The sequence below is a fragment of the Epinephelus fuscoguttatus genome, linkage group LG6 (genome assembly GCF_011397635.1).
Source record: "Epinephelus fuscoguttatus linkage group LG6, E.fuscoguttatus.final_Chr_v1".
NCBI classification, from domain to species: domain Eukaryota; kingdom Metazoa; phylum Chordata; class Actinopteri; order Perciformes; family Serranidae; genus Epinephelus; species Epinephelus fuscoguttatus.
This window is the reverse complement of record NC_064757.1, coordinates 25,795,345-25,817,686: the sequence shown is the minus strand read 5'-3', so window position 1 is coordinate 25,817,686 and position 22,342 is coordinate 25,795,345. Positions and strand designations below refer to the sequence as shown.

The window sequence follows — 22,342 nt, the reverse complement described above, 5'->3', positions numbered from 1 at the left end:
ACCTAAAAATGTCCCGTGTGTCAAGTGTCTGATGGCTGATGTCTAATGTTCCCTCTCTGTGGGTGTGTGAAATTCACACATGTGAACACACCTCCTGCCCATCGAGAAAGGAGCCATCTGACCTTTAGCTTGTGGTGAATTTAATGAAGAGACTGTCATTCGCCGTCTCTGTGACTGCATGCTTGTCTCACACATGCAGGTGTTGAAAAGTGCACAACCTTGATACCTTTTTGTCCGGTCTCATCATCGCTATCAGGATTAATGAGCCAGTGGCTTGGACAATCAGTCTGCCAGTCAAACCAGTCTGCCTGACTGGTCCGTGGTGGCCTGATGGATATGATGCTGAATGGGAAACAGAAGACACCAGTGACATCCAGTGGCCAAGCATTACTCTGCTCTTACTTGTTGATGTAATAGCCTACTCTGTACCACAGGCACACTTTTGTCCTGTCTAACAAAGATACTGCTTTTCTTTCTTTTTACCTTGAAAATGATTCTGATGCAGCTTTTTTACTATATGATTTAAAAACTTTGCATTATGGCCTTTCTCTATGACCTACTTTAGAGGAGGTGACAGCTGCAGGCAGATGGGAAACAAACAAGTACTTCCATCCATCATATACATACAAAAGACAAACAACACAACACAGACAAACAGCCAAATTGACGGTTCAGCATCAAATGTTCATATCTAGGAGGATTTGCTCATGGTAAAGAAAAGGCCTAATTATAAAAAATATTCTGCAGTGTAAAAATACTCTGTTAACAGTGACAGTCAAGCAGGTAAAAGTACAAAGTTACTGGCATCAACATATACTTACAGTACCAAAAGTAACAAGACTCGTTATGCAGAGTATTTCAGAATAATGTCTATTTTATGACTGGATTATAATTACTGTCACATTAATGTGTTCATCACTTTAATGTTGCCGCTCATAAAGGTGAGGGTAATTTTAATTATTTCTGGGTAGTTTGGGAATTTCCCCTGGAGATCAATAAAGTTTTATCTTTGAAACCTGAGCAGACTGATTTCTTTTAAAAACATGGGAAGAAGGCAACGAGCAACAAAAGAAGAAATGACCCCAAAAATCTGCAAGAAATTAGTGGGAAGAGTGCTTAAAAATTATAGTAATGCTATAATAATATTAATAGTAATATTAATAATAGTTTTTCCCTAGCTTTCCCCCCTAGTTTTCTAAAAATACATTTCTAATCCTACTTATATATATATATATATATATTTTTTTTTTTTGCAATTTGTGGGACATTTCTTATCAAGTTGCAAGTTGCTCATTGCCTTTCTTCCCATGTTTTTTTTTTTTTTTTTAAAGAAATTGCACCATTTTGCTCAGGGTTCAAAGGTTTAAATACTTGTGAAAGGCGTCTAAAAGCAACACAGGAAAACTGATGTCGATCCAGGTTTCAATGGGTTTATATATACAGTCATGGGCGTAGATTCTGTGGGGACACAGGGGGTATGTCCCCCTAGAGCCCCTAGAGATACAGACCCCAAACTGTCCCCCCAATAAAAACATTAAAGTATAGCAGAAGACTTTTTTTGACAAATTGCTAGCAGTATGCAACCTCAAAAGCAGTGGCTGCAATCTGTCATAAACTGGAAAGAAGAGGCAACTCTGCACGGTTGAAGCAGAATGTACCGTGATGTTTCCGCCATATACTGGTGCAGAAAAAAAGCACAAATTGGGTGCATAAAAATTCACTAAAATGCAGGAAATCCCCTCAAAAGATTTAAAAAACAAACAAACAAAAGTATGGCTTGTCCGCAATAATCTATCATCATTTTTTTTGTTGATAGTATTTTGTATAATTAATATGAATCTGCAAGTGTCTGTCTAATTTATTTCATATTAATTCTTTTATTCTTTTTTGTCTTAATTTTGTTCATCTGTTGGATTTCTATCGCTTTAACACATCACTTGACTGATACTGTGTCTCTTTACATCCACTCATGATTTATTGATTCTGATTCTTCTGTTGATGTGTCTGATCGTAACGCTTATTGTGTTTCTTCCTGGTGATGTTTTAGTCTTTTGCTGTTTCTCATAACACACACACACACACACACACGATTGTTGATATTTTTTGTACAAAACCAATGTAACTTTATTCAAAATGTATTATAACAACAGTAAACATTACAGATAGAAAAATAACTCGTCACAGTGCTCACCACCACGGAGGTGTGTGTTTTTGTTCACAGTGATTCAAAGCACCAGGCTGCAGTTGAAGTGTGTGGGGGGTGTGAGTGCACAGCAGCGTTGCAGGCTGCTCTGACTGAATCCTGCTCCGGTCGTCACGTTCCACGGCTCATACACCGTCACACTGGGAATAAAACACACCCACACACTGAATCAGTGTCTCTCCTTTTCTTCATCATCAGCTGTATTCATTCTGAAAAAAAGCTGTTTTTGATCTACTTATAACTGCACGGAGATATCAAAAAATATCTATGCAGCTGAAATACACAGCAAATATGTGGAAACAGTTATTACAAACACACACACACCTGTTATAGAGTTGTGTGCAGCAGGTGACTAGTTGTGAGCTGCTGGTCACGTTGGTGTTGATGAACTCTGTGCTCAGGAAATGTGGACACTGAAGATCAGGGATGTACAACATACCTGGAGACCCACAGAGTGATGTCATAAAATCATAAAAACTTTTGAGTGACAGATTATCTATTGTGTGGAGCTGATATACAGAGACATTCAGGGACAAATCACACATTGTTTTCATCACCTGTGTCAATTTAACATGCTCTCACAATAACTGACACAGAAAACTGAAACTGAAATCAGAATTAATATATAATGTATTTGTGTAATCTACTTGAAAATAATAAATGAATAATAATTTGCAGTAAAATAAACGTAAATGACAACAATTCAGCACAATCATTTTAAAATCTATAGAAATCATTGTATTGTGTGATACATGTATAGCCTACATGTATTGTATAACACACTGTAATAATAGAACAAACATATTTATAGCCATGGCTACGTGTGGTCATTATATTTTGCTTGCTGTGTTACTGAACCAGTGAGTCTAATGAATAATAAAGCTGGAATAACTCTTATGTAGCTCTTAAAAAAGAAATAAGTGAAAGGACAAAGTCACTATGAACCTTTGTGAATAATAGACTTGAATAGTATTTGCTTACCAGCCCAGTACCTAGTGTGGCTATTAATATAACATGAATATTCATATAAATGTACTCTGGATATTATGATTAAAATCTTACTAGAGAATTCTGCTGTCCCTCAATTTTGTCAGAACACTAATGGTGCACCTAAAAGCCAGTGGATGAATGAGGAACTTAAAGTACTTAAAGGGACACAAAATGATAAGTTATATGTACATAATTAAGAAGTATTTATAAAATATTTAATTTTATAATAGCTGGGGGGCTATTATTTGCTGAAATCACCAAAATCAACAGGTCAGTATTTGGGACAGGCCTTCAATGCCTTTCACACAAAACTGTTGCTTAGCAAAGATGGGAAATAGAGTCAAATTATTTATTTAAACCAATGTGAATATTACTTGTTTAAAAATGAGGCTTTGGATAACATATAAATTATTAATCATTCATTTGATCTAGCGCCGACAGACAGCGCATCACAGGGAAAGTAAGTTACGACACTAGAGGATTACGGCATCCAGCATACTGACGCAACACCACTTATTTCATATTGTTAAAACAATACTCACAACTAGGATTAATATTTATGAAAAACTTATTTGATTCTTTTGATCTGAGGACCCTTACGAAATATAAATAACTTACAGGGTAATGGAGGAATGGACACATAACTTAAGGTAGCCAACAACCCAGTTTTATACATCCAAAGAACTTCTATTAAAAAAACTGAACTGCTTTACAACCAGACCAGGCCCCTAATTGAGACAGGCCTTTATTTGTCAAAATGTGTAGCCACAACAGGCTAATAAAAGGGACTAGGCTTTGAATTGAAGTTTTATGGTATATAATAAAAATACAGTACAATAAATGTTTATATATATATATATATATATATATATATATATATGTATGCATGTATGTATATGTATTTGTTTGTTTTTTTTGTCCTAATCACTCTTTTCACTTTCGCTCTTCAGTAAAATTAGCAAAGCCCTTTAAATCAGTTTGACAACTGAATATCTGATAGCTGTAAGAAGACCCAACTTCATTTTCACATGAGGAATGAAGAGTAGCACTTAACAGGACAAAAACAATGCTATGAAATGGCAATAACGTCCATTGAGTTCGTTAGAAATACAATCAGTGGATAAATGACAGACAGAGGCAAAGAAGAGGTAAAAGTCACCTGCAATACAAGCCGTCATGAAACAGGAGACGCTGCCTGCAATCAGAGATCTGAGGGCACAATCAGAAATGTCAGTCCGTCTGTCTGGAGCCAAGGACGCTGGAAAAAGAAAAAAAAAATGCAACAGGTTTGTACAAAGGATTGATTCATTCAGTTTTCAATACAAAACAAATACAAGTAATATATAACCAGGATTTATATAAAAAGAAGAAACAAAAAAAATGAAACTCACTGTTGACTTTTACTGGGTTTCACAGAAAATTGGTAGAATTATGTGTTAAATGATAGTTGATTCCTCTTATACTTATACTCTTCCTCTAATACTTTGATTTTATGCACTGTGTCTTGTGCTACAAAGAGATTTTATTTTCAAAGTATATTAATCAAGGATGAACTTTTCACTTTACATGTCAAGGGCATGACCACTCATAAATTTCAATGTTCAAGTTGTAACTTCTAATCTGTAATATCTAAATCTAAATCCAAAATTTTGCCAAACTTCCTTGTTTTTGTTTCTACCATCTTTCATTTGTTGTTATTTTGCAATTCCTACTTGCAAATTTTGACCCCTGATTTCACATTTCTCTGGTTTTTGGGTGGAAACTTGTTTTAATTCTTCAATAATCCGGGGAGGCTTTTGTTTTGAATACAAGGTCTGTTTCAGTGTCATCCTTCTTTTGACATTTGCAGAAGCACACACATTCACACTTGGCATCTGTAACTTTGTATTGACAGCTGTTAGGACTGCCTTCATTACATTTTGGAAATTTGTGAATTGGGGGGGGGGGTTATCTGAGTTTCCTTTTGTTTCCCAGCCATGGGCTAAATCAAACAGTCTTAACTTCTCATTCAGCCCACACACTGCAACTTGCTTAAATGTAACAGATGGATTCATCACCACTTACTCCCACTCGTGCCAGCCGAAAAACTCTTTATTTTCCATTCTGTACATTTCCACAGTGTGTGTGTGGCATAGATTGTATCTAGTGCTGTGTGCTTTGTATTAAGACTTTAAAAAAAAAACAAAAACATCTGGGACAATTAACCTCATGCTGAATTTAAATGAGAACATGTTTGCTCAGTATACTTTTCAACACTTTGATTTTTGCAGCATATGACACCAGCCAATAACTTTCTGAACTTTAATTTTCCTGTTTGCCTGTTTGACGTTGGTGCTCAGCTTTGCTCACAACTCATGAGGTGGCACTCACTCATCGCCCCAATCGCTATCCCCATCGAAGCAAAGTTGGAAAAGCCACACAAAGCGTAGGTCGCAATGGTTTCAGAGTGGACCTGAAGGATAAAACAGAGTTTATCTAAATTATTATGTGACCAAAATGTCCCAAAAGACTTTAATGCCTGTATCAAAATTATACTTATTGCTCAACCTGTTGTCACCCACAGGGCATCAAATACAGTAGTTTGGTCAGTGGCCCTCAATGTCCGATACCACCACACACAACAAATTCTTTTAGCATCTGTATGAAACGCACTGGGTTTTCAATTAACTCCAATGTAAACTCATCTGCAGCAATGATGCAGTGTAAAGAGCAAAAAGGTCTGTGTAGGGTGAGAGGATGTTGTCAAACAAACACAGGACTTTCACTCAGGAGACTGCACATCATGTCCCACGTGAAACCAACTCAACTGTGAGTTTTTAAGTTCAAATAAACACAAGAAGTTTGTGCTCTAGAGAAAGGATCAACACTCAGTGAAAAACCTAAGCCCTATGATAAGCTAATATGACAAGGCTTAACTATACAAACCAATGAGCAGTGATAACTAGCGTGTCTTTGGGGTCATCGGGTGGGAACCTCCTTTCACCAGTGTTTTGTCTAGTTGGTTCCACGACACCTCTAGGAGGCTAGACAGTGATCTCTGGCGTCCCAGAGACACTCCCCTAATGCCAGGTCTCACTGCTCCCCTCCCTGCACCAACCCAATAACCTCCTCTTCCTTACTTATGCATGGCTTTCTCAGCCCAAACAGCACTGCCACCTTCAACCAAACCCAGGCTCCGTACATGCGAGCTCCAGGTAGAAGCAGGGCTGATACTACCTTTCCTAGCACATGTAACTTAGTTAACATCATATTTCTGTCATGTCAGATACTTGACATACAGAACAGTAAAAAAAGACACCCACATCCCAATGTCTAATGGACTGGGTGCTGGATTTAAGCAACATCAGGAAAAGAAACAAATAGACACACATACCTAGTAGCTCCTGTTGGAAGGATTTTAATGCTGTGTAACTTTTCAAGCCAGCAGCTCTTCCTTAGACATGACATGGTCTACTTGACATACTTGTTATCTAAGGGTGTTTTCAGACCTAGAGTTCGCTTGCTTTGGTCCATATCAGGGACTAATTTTGTTACAAAGTTGCATATCACCAAGAGTTGGTTCGTGTTCTCACAGCAGTATTTGCAAGCGGGCCAGATAAAATGCCTTGTGTGAGAAAGCTGCTCTTGATTGGTTTTTGTCTGTTTTTGTTCAGTTATCCTTCCTGTCTGCAGTCTTGCATTTTAAGGGATAGTGCACCCAAAAATGAAAATTCAGCCATTATCTACTCACCCATATGCCGAGGGAGGCTCAGGTGAAGTTTTAGAGTCCTCACATCCCTTGCGGAGATCCAAGGGGAGAGGAGGTAGCAACACAATTCTAACACCGGATTTCCACTGGATGCGCGTCTGTTGCGGAACGGCGTGTTCCGCCGTCCGTCAATATCCACTGGCTGCGTTTGCTGTGCGGAGTGGTGCAGCTCCGCCGGAAGACATCTCGGTGCACTGGTGTCAACGGGGTGAAATGACGTCTGAAAACCTCTGACCTGTTGACTTCAGGCCTGCCTCTGCCCATTATGTAGTTTTCAAGGTGTAGTGCAGGGAAATATGATCCGCCATGAACACTGTGTATTTTATTTTGAAAATTAACCGGATGTTTTATTTTGTTTCTGTGCACGACTTCCTGCCCCGCATGATCTGCTCTGTGCTAAATTGCTGCGTTGTGCTCCGGCGTCCGGCAAAAATAGAAGTCCTGCGTATCTGTTGCAGAGGGCTTTGGAGTGCCAGAGCTGAGATGGAGCCAGAATGCAGCACAACCGCAGCCGGTGGAAACACACACATTGACTACAATCGAATCCTATCGGCTCCGCTGCCATGCCGGAGCGGAGACGCAACCAACACGCATCTGGTGGAAATAGGCCGTAATCGAGGCTTACGGCACCCCAGATTCACACGTCCAAAAACACATAATTGAAAGCACAAAATATCTCCATACTGCCCGTGGCTGAATTTTCATTTTTGGGTGCACTATCCCTTTAAGTCCTTTTTGAACTGAAACTTGATGGGAGGGATACTGAGAGCGTCATTGTTTGAAGTGTAGACCACTGACCAAGCTGCCATATTTGACAAGTTGCTGGTGAGAATGTGTTGCATCACCACTTATTTCCTTTGTCATATGCAGGTTGTGAAGATTCCAAAAACCTTGCCTTAATACGTTCTTAACTAAACACTGTTTGTCTACCATCATTTAGACATCCATTAGAGAAATAAAATTATCTAATGAGGCCATAACACTTTTATTGACATAAAGCCCCTCCACACCGACTAGTCAGCCACTCATCTATGTTGAAACTGGAAAAAATAACTGTAAAGAATGATGAGTGAGACTCACAGAAATATACTGCTTTACGTTGCCCACATATTCTGGTCCTCCTGATTTCCGCCTCTTAATTAACTCTGACAACTTCTTATAGGCAATAAACTCATTGATAAATGTCTTGATGCCAATCAGTTCAGCAACAATGAAACTGTCCTCCCAGGAAACACCCATCATGAATGAGAGAGGCATGAACACGTATGAGCAGATGAGCTAAACAGGACAGAAAGAGCAAAGAGTGAGTGCATATATGCAGGTTAATATTTGAATATATTAAGAATATAAATATAAAATTACAGTATATGTTGGAGAGTTGGTGTATAAGTGTTTGAGTGTCAAGTCGGGGCTGTTACCGAGAAGCTGAGCTGCGGACAGTCCAACATCCCGCCCAGCCAGGCGAGGACAGCATTTAAAAAGGCTAACAGTGCCATGAAGGCAATGAGGTTGGTAACAATGTTGGCCACTAAACCCACTGCAGAAGATGCACCTTGGGATGCTGCCTCAAACACGTTCTTACTGTCTCTGAGGAGAAACAGGCAACATTTGAATGGTTATACAACACTTTATGTTTGAACAGTATTGTATCAAAATAGTGCAGTGTCATCAGCATACTGGTGTTGCTGACATTTACTGTGTCAATACTGTGGTTGGTGCTGTAGATCATCTAATGCTCAGGTTAGGTGAATGTAGATAACAAAGCACAAATCTGTTTAAACAGACAATATTTGGTCCCTATTCAGATCTGTCAGGTTGATTGTTTACATCCAACACTTTGACTGATTTAAGTTTTATCTGTTTAATTGTTGTAAATTGTAAATTGTTGTTTCGAGTCGGTCTGCAGGTGTTACCTTTTTCATTAATCAAACTGGCTTGAACTGAATATATTTCAATTAGAACATTAAAAAATAACTAAATAAACTACTATCTATAATACATGTATAAATAACGGTGAAAATGTACAACAGATTTTTTTTTAAATAAGCAACATAAATTAACATTTCATGTATGACAAAAGAAGGAAGGTGAGGCATACTTGTCTAGTCCTACCCCTATTCTGTTCTAATCCAACCAACTCTCCACACAGCGTCCATACCCACAACTAATGGTGTTTTTCAATGTCTGTGTAATATAAGTACAATTCTAATAGAATAGAGATGCTTGAATGAAAACCATTTTTTGAAACAGTCTGTAGTGTATTATATTATAATGATGCCACTGTCCTCTCCTACCCATGGTCCAGCTGAAGGTCATCACTGGTTGATACACTGGGCGTCTCTGTTTCAGGCCAGAACATCTTGGCGATGGCCAGGGAGGCTGGAGCAGACATCAGTGTTGCTGTCAACAAGTGTGTTGCCTCAATCTCAAGAGAGAGGCACATTAAACAAGACATACATTTAATGGTCAATCATTCACTTCCTGACAGAGCTGTCATAAATTCCTATGTACACTCTCAGGCAAGATCAGGTTCAGGGTCAGTCAAGAGTCCTTAGATAAGGACTTAAAAAGACTTCCAGGCTATATTTTAAACAGTGTTCCTAATGTCTGATATCCCTATGACTTCATTAAGTTAAAGGAATACTCCCCCTCCAAATGACTAGTCAGTGACTCACCCTATGCTTCGCTGAATTTCTGAAGAAAAGTTTGATCATCTTGCATGCCTCCAGTGGACAAAGACTCATTTTTTGATGAATGGGAGTAAAAGGAACTGCATATAACAACAGCAAAACTAAATCAAGACATCCATTGCAAACTCTCACTCAACCCGTACAGTAAAATCCAAGTCTCATTTATCCACTTAGATGCTTAGTACTCCCCAAACACATACAATTTTGCTAAAACCAGATTACTGAAAGTGAAATTAGATGTTTTGATATAGTTTTGTTGTTGTTAAACATGGATCCTTATGACCTTAATTCGTCAAGAATATCTGCTGCTTTTGGATTTTTCATTCACCGTGGAGGCATGCATTAAAAACAAATTCTCTTCAAGAATTCAGTGTAACACAGGGTGAGTAATAGATACACAACTGATCATTAAGGGGGTTAAGTATTCGTTTAACAGTTGGTTTAAGAACTCATACTTTACAGGTTAATTACTGGCATTCCCAATCTGGCACTGAAATAAATTATAATAAAAGGAATGTTGATAACCCTTAAGACATATTTGATCATTCATGTCCTGTTTCATGCTTATTGACAACCATTGTTTTTTTCAAATAACTCAATTGTTGATAAGATCAAGCCACAAACTGTACTTTCATAGTTTCCTTAAAGTTATTTTTTTAAAATACAGCCTTAATTGTGAAAACCTCCTCCCACCCCTGCATCCATCGCCTTACCCCAAAGGAGATATAGGCTCCCAAAATGGTACCAGAGACACCGGCCATGCCTCCTGCCATCACAGCATGCATCTCAGAGCAAGTTAGTCCACTGATGTACGGACGGATCAAGAGAGGTGAGTCTGTCTGAAGGAGGAAGGACAAAGGCTGGGTGGATTTGGGACTAGTGGATTTATGGATTCATGTAATTATATCAGTGATTTGCTTGATGTGTTTGTTTACTGTTTAAACTGTTGTTTACCTGTCCCAAGAATATATTTCCAGCTGCAGCCATTGATTCTGGTGCAGATGTTGCCATGGTAACCTGCATTACGAATCCAATCTTTGAAAATATAAAATGAAAAAAATCACAGAAAATCAAAAGGAAATAACTGAGCTGTAGAAAATTATAATATAAAAATATACAAATTGGAAACTAAATATCCTGGTCGTCATTGTGTCATTGGGCTCATTTCCAGTTACTCTGAGCAGTTATCATTTCCCTTTTATCCCTTACACTGTATTTCTTATATAACAGGTGCTTTAAAAATAAATGGCTTGGAAAAATACATTTGCCATCAAATATTTCTCTCTGTCCGTGCACTTTATCCTCCCACTTCCTCACCTTGCAAATGAGCCAGGGCATGAAGCCAATGTAGTAGAGGATGGAGATGACGGAGCTCATAAAAACCAATATAGGCATCACCTAGAGAGAGTCCACAATCATCATCATCATCATCTTTCATATATATATTGTCGACATGCACACCAGAACCTTTGAGTCTCATCTTGACTTTGATCATATTCAGAAAATGCAACACATTCTCACTCCGACCTCGTCACTTATCAGTGTTTGGTCATGGACTTTCTACATCGAGATACGATGTGCAAGGTACCCTGGGTGGTTGTTGACGTTCTGGGACAGCGTGTCAAGTTCTGCCTGTCACATGCATTGTCTTCTTTCAAAACACACTTCTGTTTTCACAGGAAATTTACTGTTTACATACAGTCTCTTTCAAAATAAACGCACTACGTCGGTACAACACCGCCAACTGACCTTTTTTTTCCCCATAAACAACAAATGCACTTGGTTGGGTTCAGGAAAAAAGGACAAGGTTTGGCTTTATAATAGTACGGGACACAAACACCGCTCTCCCAGGTGAAAGTCGGCATTTGCTGAACCCATCCACCACTCTTCCCGCTTGCCCCACTCTGCCTTTCGCTGCCTTAACTTTAGTTCCTCTCCTGCCATGTTTCCCCAAGTGCTGTTAAGCTATAACGGCAACCTGTTGCATATTATGCAGACGTTAAAAGATGCCTTTTTCGTCGGGTGTCTGACACCGGAAGTCATAGCCCAAGCGCAGGATTTCGACGACTTCGGAGTGAGACGGGGTTGGAAAATGACATTTACATGGAAAATCATGTACCTTGTTATTCATATTCCTATTTGAACAATACAAACAATATCCAGATGTTTCGTTTTATGACTAACTACTACTTTTGCTTGAGCTAATGAAGCACCCGCACGCATCTATAGGTTTCTAAAACCAGAATATGATGTTACATGCCCAAACACAAACTGTATATCCCAGACACCCTGCCATGAGGTCTATGTACACACACTGTCTCATTCATGTACCTGGAAGACGAAGAGGTGGTCTCTGTAATTTGGACCAAACACAAACTTAGACCCAACATCTGTGAACGACATAAAAGTCTACATGGAGGAGATTTTGGAATTGTTAGCAAAAGACACAGAAAAATGTAAAATGATTGATTGTACATTTTGTGATGTTTCAAAGCTACAGTGAGTAAAATCCCCAAATTTATCATAAACAAAATGAGACTCGGATGCTGACAGAGTAGGAAAAAACAAAAGAGGGACACAATCAAACAAAACAAGGAAACCAGGAAACAATAGAAAGGAATCAAAGAAACGAGAAAAAGGAGACAATGAAAAGAACACAAAGAAATGAAAAAGGAAACTAAGAAACAAAAGGACAATCAACTAAAAACAAAAAATCTATGTGTGTGTGTGTGTGTGTGTGTGTGTGTGTACCTCGACTTGTTTTCCAAGCCATTGCAGTCCATCTAAGCCAAACTTTGTCCTTAGGATCAGCAGACCAAAGACAAACTGTAGCCCGACCCCACAGATTAAAGTTTGCCAACACCACTGCAAGACACATGCACAATACATATATATCCATACATGATCAAAAAGTTTGTGTGGTTGTGTGTGTGTGTGTGTCTTACCCTGAATGGGTGTTTGGAGAACAGCAGCATTAAGAAGATGAGGAGCAGCAAACCAAAGAAAGACACAAGCTGTCTGGTCCCTTGCTGGGCCGTGTCCAGTGCCAGCCAGCACACCACGAACACCAGCAGTAGCACACACAAGACCCTGGAGAGACAGAGAGTGATGTACAAAGGAAGAAGTGGAGGAAGCCAGGGAGATAAACAGAAACACACAGTCTGTACATCTGTAATATGTAATATACTGGCAAGAAGAAGGCGAGTGTGTTGTAAAGAAGTTACAGGATGACAGAACGAGGACTGCTTCTCTTCCATCAGAAAACTTTCTCATATACTCCTGTCATCTGTTTGCGGCTCAGTCGATGTGACGCATCATCTGCCACGCAGAAGATTTTAGGTCATTATAGCCAGAAAAGCATGCTGCCTTGCGTACTGCAAAATTGAACCGAATGTTGTAGAACATCCTGGCATTCTTGGCACATTGCATTTGACTTACTATGCAGTGGGACATACTAATGCTGTGTCTCAGATCGCGTACTTCTGTACTTACACTTAATATTTTGAGCGCATAAGTGCGTTCACACTGAGAAGTATGGAAAAATGCAGTGCACTATGAGTACCCAGATGGTGCACTCAAAACGGTCAAGAAATTGAGTGTGGAACTATGGACTCTTCTCGCCCTCAATGGTTGCCATCTTGGCTACGCAGCGGAAATGTACGCTGTACAAATACATGTGCTTTCTGCACTAAGCACAAGTATACTGCTGTCGGGTATAAGCCAGCAGTATGTTTGTTCGGTTAATTTAGCAGTCTGTAATGACTGGGGACCACGAATGATAACGCGAATGCTAATGCTAGTTTGCTAACTAGCTAATTTGCGGTCATCATTTCTGGTGAGTGCACAATGGCACTATTGATTTAATACAACACTACCAATGAGTACATAGTGCACATAGTATACTTCATAGAAGTGTACTGACGGAAGTACACGATTTGAGACAAATCTTTGGATACTGGAACGCATATTATGTTTTTTTTCACCAGGGTAAGAGAGGCTGTAGACACCATTGTTCTTTGCTTGCTGAAATGGTAAAATACACTGCTCAAAATGTAACAAATGCCTGGACAATGAACTTATTTTCCCTGCCTCAGATTCATTCTTTAGGTGCCTCGGTGCCAATTTTTATAAATAGTTTCTTGCTGTTTGAGGACAAATTGCCAGAATGAAAGTACAAAAAATAAGCATATAAAATGTAATCTAACAACAGCAGCAGATCAAGCCACATGTAAAATGTGGAAGGTTAAGGCCCAACAGATATGGTGCCAAATCAACTGCAAGTCAAGGTAAATTCAGATTCAGCCTTTAATGGCTACAAGAATAGGAGACAGCACCATGTTGTTGCTTCAGGCACACTGTAATGATGGCCTGAAGGAAGGAGATCAAACTCCTTAAGCTGGGTGAAAGTTGGGAATTTTTAACCCTATTAGTTACATGTGTGTCTTTAACCTAATGTTATATTCCTGTTATATTGTTATACCATTTGTTACAGTCTGTATTGTGCCTCTGCCTCACCTTTCCAGTGAGGTAAGTGCCCTTGAGCTAGTGCAATTACCTTACTTTATGTGCACTGTGGCACACAGCAGTTTTCACACTCTGCCATCAACTGCTCGTTTCCTTTATCCTGCTCTGTTTGAATTCAGTGCTCATGCTGATTTAACGAACAATGAATTTCCTCAGTCTGAGGACATTGTCGTTGCCAGGAGACAACATGTCTGAACTGTCTTGCACATTACATACATCAGTTACAGCTGCTGAGAGAGATTTTTTAGTGTACTGACTCCACAGTTTTTCCCAATGTCATTACGGTGAGAGCACCAGTGAGCCTCCCTCTGTGCTCTGATGAGGAAGGTGTGCACCAGGCGAACTGAAACAAAACATTTCTCACCATTTGATCCAAAACCAGTTTTTGCTGAGAAGGTCTCTGATAGGAGAGAGCTCCTCCCACACCCGGTCGCCATAGCGGCCCATCATCCAATCCCAGACCAGGAAGAATACGGTTACCAAGGCGATGACCAGCAGCACAACAGCCCGGTTGAAGTTCAGGACACATGCCGCTATCACTATGGCAACGAGGCCTGAAACAAATTTAGTATTAATATGATTATATCCAACAAAGCTGACATTATTTTCTCTCATCAGAACAATTCACATATCTTCCTTTTATTTCCTGCTTTACTTCCTCTGGTTAAAAACACAGCAGGAGGAGTGAGCACAGAGTACAGAGATGAAAACTGAACACATCCTCAAATGGCAAATCTGACTTATGGGTGACTCTGATGATGATGGCACTTGAAAAAATGCTACATGTAAAACAGCTACAACAAGGTCTGATTTTTACCATAAAGTCTAAAGTGTTGTGAAATCTTAAAGAAGCATTTCACATTTCAAACTCCCACATTTAAGTTCTTTTATCTTTGTTTTCTTGCCAAGTCTTCAAATGACACAGTGTGTGCTCATCTGTAAACATCAAGCCCTCTGACTTACAAATACAGAACTGAACTGAATTTAATTAAGATATGAATGCAACTGTTCTGCCGCATTTTAACTGCATTTTCATCCGTTAGTGAGGAGCATATTATATCAGCCCGAAAATGGTGCGATTTCTTATTTAGTTTTTATAGGACTGAAAAAGTAATAGTTCAAAATGAGGATATCAAAAACAATTCAATATCTCGAGGTGCAAACTTTTGTTGACGGGTTAATTTCTTGAGCAAAATCAACTTTGACTCATCACAAATACTGGAAATTAACAAAGTTTCTTTGTAGATATGCAGGTTCAGAAGATAAAGTTTGAGCTTTAATTGGATGTTTAATGATCCAGTGTGTAGGATTTAGAGGCATCCACTGGCAGAAATGGTACATAATATTCATAACCTTGTTTTCATTAGTGTATGATCAGCTGAAAATATGAAAATCACCTCAGAATAAGACGCTTATATCTACATATAGAGACAAATCACAAGCTGGCTCTACATAAGGTCATTTGCATTTTTACGTTGGCTACAGTCCTAACAAATTAGGTCATATGTATCTGTACAATATTTGTAAAGAGGACAGATGGGTTTTTATGACACAGACTTGAGAGCAACATAACATGTTGTATATGTCGCAGCCTGCAGTATGTTCTGTTATTATTTTTGGATCAATACAGTAACACTGTACCACTAATTGCTCTTTTTAAATTGCTATAGGAGTCAACAAAGCCAGCATTGGCACTGTGTGTGTTGCTGTGTGTGTGTGTGTGTGTGTGTGTGTGTGTGTGTGTGTGTATACATACTCTTGTATCTGTGTAGTCTGGACAGCAACACATTGAACATTCAAATACTCGACATGTGCTCTGATAAGCAATGGCTTGATTTTTCCATTAAAAATCATGGCAATTAGAAAAAAACTCTGTTTTTCCTTTGTCAGTTACACACACACACACACACACACACACACACACACACTTTGCTCTGAGGCATAGAGCATGTAGGTCTAACCAGCGCAGCCAGTTCTCAAAGATAAATTAAACAGCCCTTTACAAGCACTCACACAGACTCAAAGTCCTAAAGCAAGACCAGAAATTGATTTTTCAGTATACTAAGATTTAATCCTATGTGGCTGCATAATCACAAGTAGCAAACAAAGAAAATCAATTGTTCAGAGCAGTGGACACACTTTGTCTCCGATAAAATCTTAACATTAACGAGAGACTCCTTCATGCTGCAAATTTAAGATGAAAGACTTTGATACTTAGGCTACACATGTGGAGGCCCCCAGACAGAGACCTGCTATCCATTCAGGGTCCCCAGTTGCACTTTAACAGATGCTAACAAAGATACTTTACCTGCTCCTAAAACCAGGCGTTTAATCAGGCGGATCTGGTCTTTGTGCTTTGCCAAACAGCCCTGGAATGCCTCCATTTTCTTCTCAAGCAAGCTGGGCACACAGAAAGGAGAATGATAAGGGGCAAGATAAGGAGAGAGGACATGATTTGTGACAACAAAGGACGGGAGAAAGGCTGGTGATTTAGAGGAAACTGAGAAAATGTGACATGAAGAATGGGTCTCATGTCGGAAGTGATATACAAACAAATTTTCACTTATTTTTGTTTGTATCCACAGGTTGTTCTTATTTTGTTAGTAGCCATTGATTTCTGGGATGTTTTTGCTCTTCTCTTAGGTAAGAGAAAATTCAATGAGTGGTAGAGAGCACTTTTACCAAGATAAGACAAAAACATCCTGTTTTTACAGTCCATAAATGTCCCTCTGATGCAAGGAAACACAAGTTTTAAACTTGAGGAACATAAAAAATGCACCATATAATCAAATGTAGATTATTCTATTTTCGGAAGCATGATTGGATCATTAAATTTGTCCACTGACCCCAATTAAGACATTAAAAAAAAGTACAGCAATGCAGTGTTTTGACCTCCATTTTTTTTTATGTCAAACTATTTTCTATAAACTTCAGTCACTGTGCGTCCCTCAGAAAGTTTCGCATTGCTGGGTTTTTGATTTTTCTGTAACACCACCACTGACACTCTGTAAAATCACGTTTACCTTGTTTAGGTTTATTTGACAGTGTGTCAATTCCATGACCGCAGAAGTTCTTCTTACAGCCTTTGTACTTGGTGGCTTCTCTCCAACTGACCTATGGCTAAGTCCCGCCCTCAAACGTGATGAGCCAATCACAGTGCGTATAGCCATTCCCATACACTCGGACATTCTCTGCCTGGACGTTTATTGAAATGCATTACAGAAGTCAGTTTTGTTCGGTTTTATGAGCATTTTTTAAAAAATGGTAAAACGGTGTGCATGGGGTACATGCAACTCCAACACAAGGTATCCTGAGAGGCTGGGCGACGAGGTGTATTTTTTACCCTTTCCTAAACCACATCTCAACCGAGAAAAGTGTCTCCTTTGGATAAAGTTGTACAGTAACGTTAGACCACAACATCAACTCAACGTGAATAAGATTAACAATGTCTACATCTGTTCTAAGGTAAGTCAACATTGTGTTTGAGGCAACATATTGTCACTTTGCTGGAAAGAAATATAAAGTTATCTTTAACATCTCTAGCTAACGTTAGCTAAAGTTAGCCTAACGTTAGCTCCTAGCTGCGTTTTTCATCATGCCACCTTGTTTGCTGGGAGTTCATCAGCCTATTTTGTTCTAGTTTTGTACTTTGGTGATCGTACATCATCGTTAGCTGTTGTCCAAAAGGCTCTAGTTAAACTAACGTTAACTTCTGGAGCTTAGCTTCATTAATTTATCTGTAATAATCGCAGAGATAACAAACGTTAGCAAACGTTATGCTGAATGATTCAGTGTAAATACTGTAGCACCAAACTAACGGAGAGACACTCTTGGTAAAGATGGTAAAAAGGCCGTTATCCTTTTCTCATACTCTGAGCCAAAAACCTTAACTTCAGTGGCACTTTAACTTGTTGTCTTTGATGGCGACGGCAACAAGATGCGGTTCACAAGCGTACACTGTGACCTGTAAATTTTGGCTTGTAATTTAAGCTTTTCATCGACCTTCTCAACAATAAAATGATGACTATATCCATCCAATGCATAGTTTAGGCCCTTTTGGTTACTTCTCAATGACATCTGATCGTTATGTCCCCAAAAATCAATTGCCTCTTGCGAAATGCTGTGTACTGTGACACCTGCCATAGCGCCCGGTCACTGAATGTTGATAGTTTGTCTGAGTTAGTGGAGGGGGGCGTGGCTTAGCCATAGGTCAATTCTTAGGCATGTGCCAGAGTATTTGCACACGGCACAACACCTGTCCTTATACAGACTTCAGGGTGTGTTACCTGTACTAATAAGGGATCAAGTGGGATTCATCATTGAGCACACCGTAAGAGCAGGTTTGGATGGTTTGGTGCATCTGGAGTTGACCTCTCTTATTTTTTCTCTTAACAGAAAATTAAGAGAAAATTCAAGAATTTATAAAGAAAACAAAAACACCACCTTTTGTTATGTTGTTCTGGCCTGTCGCGTGCATCGTCCGCAGCTTCGGGAGAAATGTCCACTTCAACGTATATCTGACCCTGTTCCTGCCACACACACACACACACACACACACACACACACGCACACAGCTTGAGGATAAAGAATATTCTAAATATGCTTACCTGTGGTTGTTTGTACAGTGACACATATTGACTCAGAACTTAAAGGCAAACCGGTTGAAGGAGAACTTCTTCTCCTGTACACACTGTGCTCATGTGTTTCTGATAAAAGGTCTGAAACTACTTATCCCAGTCACTTGAATCCCTTGGTACAAAGTTAGCAGCGTGACATTTGCTCGATAAGCTGGGCGAATGGTTTGATTCTGTAAAAACTGAGATAGAAAGATGTTGTTTAAAGCAATGGCTTTTTCCATAGTTACCTATAGTGTATGGTTACAACTGCCTTCAGGGGTTCTCTAATGTTTCCATTTAAACAGTAATGTTCATGAATAGCTCGACAAACAAGTCTAGCTTACCTCTGGTTCAAAGGCTGTGTTGTCTTCACCCCTTTTCCGACTCTTCTTTGCTATTCCATTCAGCTCCATTCTCTTCCTGTTCACGTATTTTCAAACACTGGCCAGACTCTAAGCACACCTGTCTAGTCCTTTCCCCCTCCCATCCTCCCTCCTCCTGCGACTCCCTGTCTCTCCCTGCATCCATTTCCCCCTCCCTTTCCTCCCTCGGGTCCTCTTTTTGGTACTTTGTTAGTTTTTAAGATTCTGTGGATGTTTTTGTCGAATGTGTTGTGACAAGGTTATCAATTTCTTTCTCTGACAAACAGACACGCAAACATAGGCACACATTAATGAGGTCTCTGTTCGGCTGACTGATATCTTGCCTAGCTGTCATCAGATTAAAGGCCATTACGGGATTAGCTCGACACACACACAGACTCAAACACACACTAATGTGTAAGGCTGAGTCATGCAGGTTCTATTCATTCACGCTAACTTTCCAAATATCCAACCAAATACCAGTCAGCGTGACATGACCTCTCTCTTCTCTTTAACTCAGTCATTTCTTCCAGCCCCTGAAAGGACAGTCTGTGCGTTTACAATGTCCCAGTGTTTGCAGTCATGGACAGAGTCAATAGTTCTCGCTGTCTCTTCCCTGAATTAAATTATTGTCACAGAAAAACTCCCTGTTCTCTGCTCATATTGTATTGTTTCTGTATGGATGCAGCATGTGCCAATAACACTCTGTAGTCTCATATTTCTCATATGGTAAGTATCCCAGCAGCCACTAGAGGGCACTAGTGTATCATTTCTCAGACCCATATGATCTGAATGGCAGTAATGTGGAGGTTATGGGTTCATGTCAGTCCACATGACAATGTTTATTTATATTCAGGACACACTGGGAGCTCTTATTCAAAGCTAAACACTAAGTAAACAAGGAAATTAGGAAATAAGAACATTTTGCATGCAATTATAGGAGAATATAGCCTGAAGAAAACTCCACAAAGATTACTGTGATTACTGCAAATAAAAGGTTAAGATACAAAGAAAATAAGTACTAATAATAGGACACTATTTCCTTTCAAAAGCAAAAGGACATCCATCTGTCTTGCATTTAGTCTGCTGGATTCCCAAAACCCTTTTTCTCCTGGGAGTGTGGTAACAGTGCAGTTCAGAAAGGTGAGTGTCATTCAGTCATTTTTAAAGGAAAGAAAAAAAAAACCACTTCTTCTTTTTACTCAGGACACATGGGCCCCACTGATATCACTATCCACCACCACTTTGATGTAGCCAATCCACAGCTAAGCCATTAAGCGGAGAAGTTTAAAAAAACAAAACAAGGACAGAGCACGAAAATGGTTCTGTCCTGCTGAGGTTTGTTTATCCATGTATATTGTTCCTAAACCGTTCACAGTTAGCAAAGGAACACTATATTATGTTTCTGCACATATTTGTATCTCCTTGGTGTGTCTGGTGTCCCAATCATAACCCTGTCTCTCTGTTACCCGTAGCTTTGGGGTGAAGCAGGATACAAGTCCATTTGTGTATTTTTAGGGGCCGACATGAATAAATCATAAAGGGATTCAATAAAAGTTTGAATATGTAAAAGATTTGTTCTTTGACTTGACCTGAACCTGAAGTGATTACCATCAATAACACGATACTAATTTAAAAGTAAAAATAGGAGCATAATCACACACAGCAGCAGGTAACTGGTGAAGCAAAGGTTGACTGTGATGCAACAACAATTGATTCTGATACAACAAGTTGTAATGCAACAATAGTTACTTTGATGTAACAGACTTTTCTGTCTGTGATTGATTACAGTGACCTGCTGTACATGCATGAAACCTCCTTCATTTTACCTTAATTCAGTGTACCATGCATCTCTACGCTTTATAACAAATGCAAAGTCACTTACTCATCACTGCATTCTTTATGATTTGGTGTGTTGGACATCACTGACCATTCACAGACAACAGCACCTGTATATTTTTTATCTATAAAGCAATATTGGGTAAACTTCCTGCCTACCTCTGTACCCTTCTGTGTGTCAGCTCTGGTAGTTACCTGCTAGGCTCCTCCAAGCGGTTGCTTTTTAATGTACCCCAGGTTTTAACAGATCTGGGGTAAACTACATTCTCCTACTCTGCACCACAGACATGGAAAATCTTCAAAATGATTTAAAATTAGAAACACTTATATCCACTGATGAATTTAAGGGTGTCATAAAGAATGTGGTGACAGTGACGTGTGCTTGTTTTTCTTGAGAGGCCACTATGTTGAAGATTTTTGTTTTATATGTTGTATTTGTTGCATTTTAAATGTGTTTTGATTGGCTGCTACCTCGGCCAGGTCTCTGTTGTAAAAGACATTTTCAATCTCAATGGGACTTCCTGGATAAATAAAGGTTAAATTAAATAAATAAATAAATAAAAATGAGGTGATTGTGATGCAACAGCAGGTGATGTGATGAAACAACAGGTGATTGTGATGCATCAATGGTTGACTTTGATACAACAGGTGATTTTCATGCAACAAGCGACTGTAATGCAATATAAGTTGACTATGATGTAACATCAGATGATGGTGATGCCACAACAATCCCCTACGATGCAACAACAGGTGACTATAATGCAAAAATGGTTGATTATGATGCAACACAGCTGATTGTGATGCAGAAATTGTTTTTCTCAATGAGACAAGTTATTGTCATGCAACAACAGGTGATCGTGATGCAACAACAGTTAATTGTGATATAATGGTAGGTGACTGCGATACAAAAACAGGAGATTTTGATGCAACAGGTGACCGTGACGCAACCCAACCAACCAAAACCGTTGATGACTTGTAGCTGCAGCCTTTGTGTGATAACATAACAGATGATTGCCATCACCCAGTATGTTGTTGTGACAACTATGCATGAATATGAAAAAATGTGTGACTGTGATCAGACATAAAGGAACAGTGATCACAATGCTGATCCTTGATGTCACATCGGTCGGGGAGCTGAGTGACGTCAGTAGGAAAAATATACAGAGGCCATCTGACAGCACACATGGTCATTTAACATATGGCTACATTTCCAGTGAGCCAGCGCTCATTTAAATGAACACATTTTTAATTTACTATCTCAAACTAGCTTTTATAATTCTGTGACAGTGAACTACAGGAAAGCATCTAATGCTGTAATATTTGAGGAGCCACTCGTTTATGTTTGCAGATGCTGACTTTGTGTGCAAACT

At 39.3% G+C, this 22,342-nt stretch overlaps 1 protein-coding gene across 3 annotated transcripts; it reads right to left on the bottom strand.

Moving 5' to 3' along the window:
- Positions 1 to 2,180: 2,180 nt before the first annotated feature.
- On the bottom strand, positions 2,181 to 19,486 carry LOC125889748 (solute carrier family 28 member 3-like). 3 transcript variants are annotated; one of them, XM_049577860.1, is made up of 17 exons: positions 19,116 to 19,486; positions 18,599 to 18,684; positions 16,464 to 16,555; positions 14,520 to 14,709; positions 12,577 to 12,721; positions 12,383 to 12,496; positions 11,963 to 12,040; positions 10,949 to 11,029; positions 10,586 to 10,666; positions 10,345 to 10,470; positions 9,236 to 9,366; positions 8,360 to 8,528; positions 8,022 to 8,219; positions 5,564 to 5,645; positions 4,353 to 4,451; positions 2,528 to 2,642; positions 2,181 to 2,343 (listed from the first exon to the last, which is right to left on the bottom strand). In XM_049577860.1, the coding sequence occupies exons 1-17, from the start codon at positions 19,182 to 19,184 to the stop codon at positions 2,226 to 2,228; spliced, it is 1,974 nt and encodes a 657-aa protein (XP_049433817.1). In that variant the 5' UTR covers positions 19,185 to 19,486; the 3' UTR covers positions 2,181 to 2,225. The 3 variants fall into 3 exon arrangements, with proteins under 3 accessions (XP_049433817.1, XP_049433818.1, XP_049433819.1); XM_049577861.1 differs by lacking the exons at positions 18,599 to 18,684; positions 19,116 to 19,486 and adding an exon at positions 17,179 to 17,287; XM_049577862.1 differs by lacking the exons at positions 18,599 to 18,684; positions 19,116 to 19,486 and having other exon boundaries at positions 11,963 to 12,021; positions 16,464 to 16,557.
- Between the last annotated feature and the right edge of the window lie 2,856 nt (positions 19,487 to 22,342).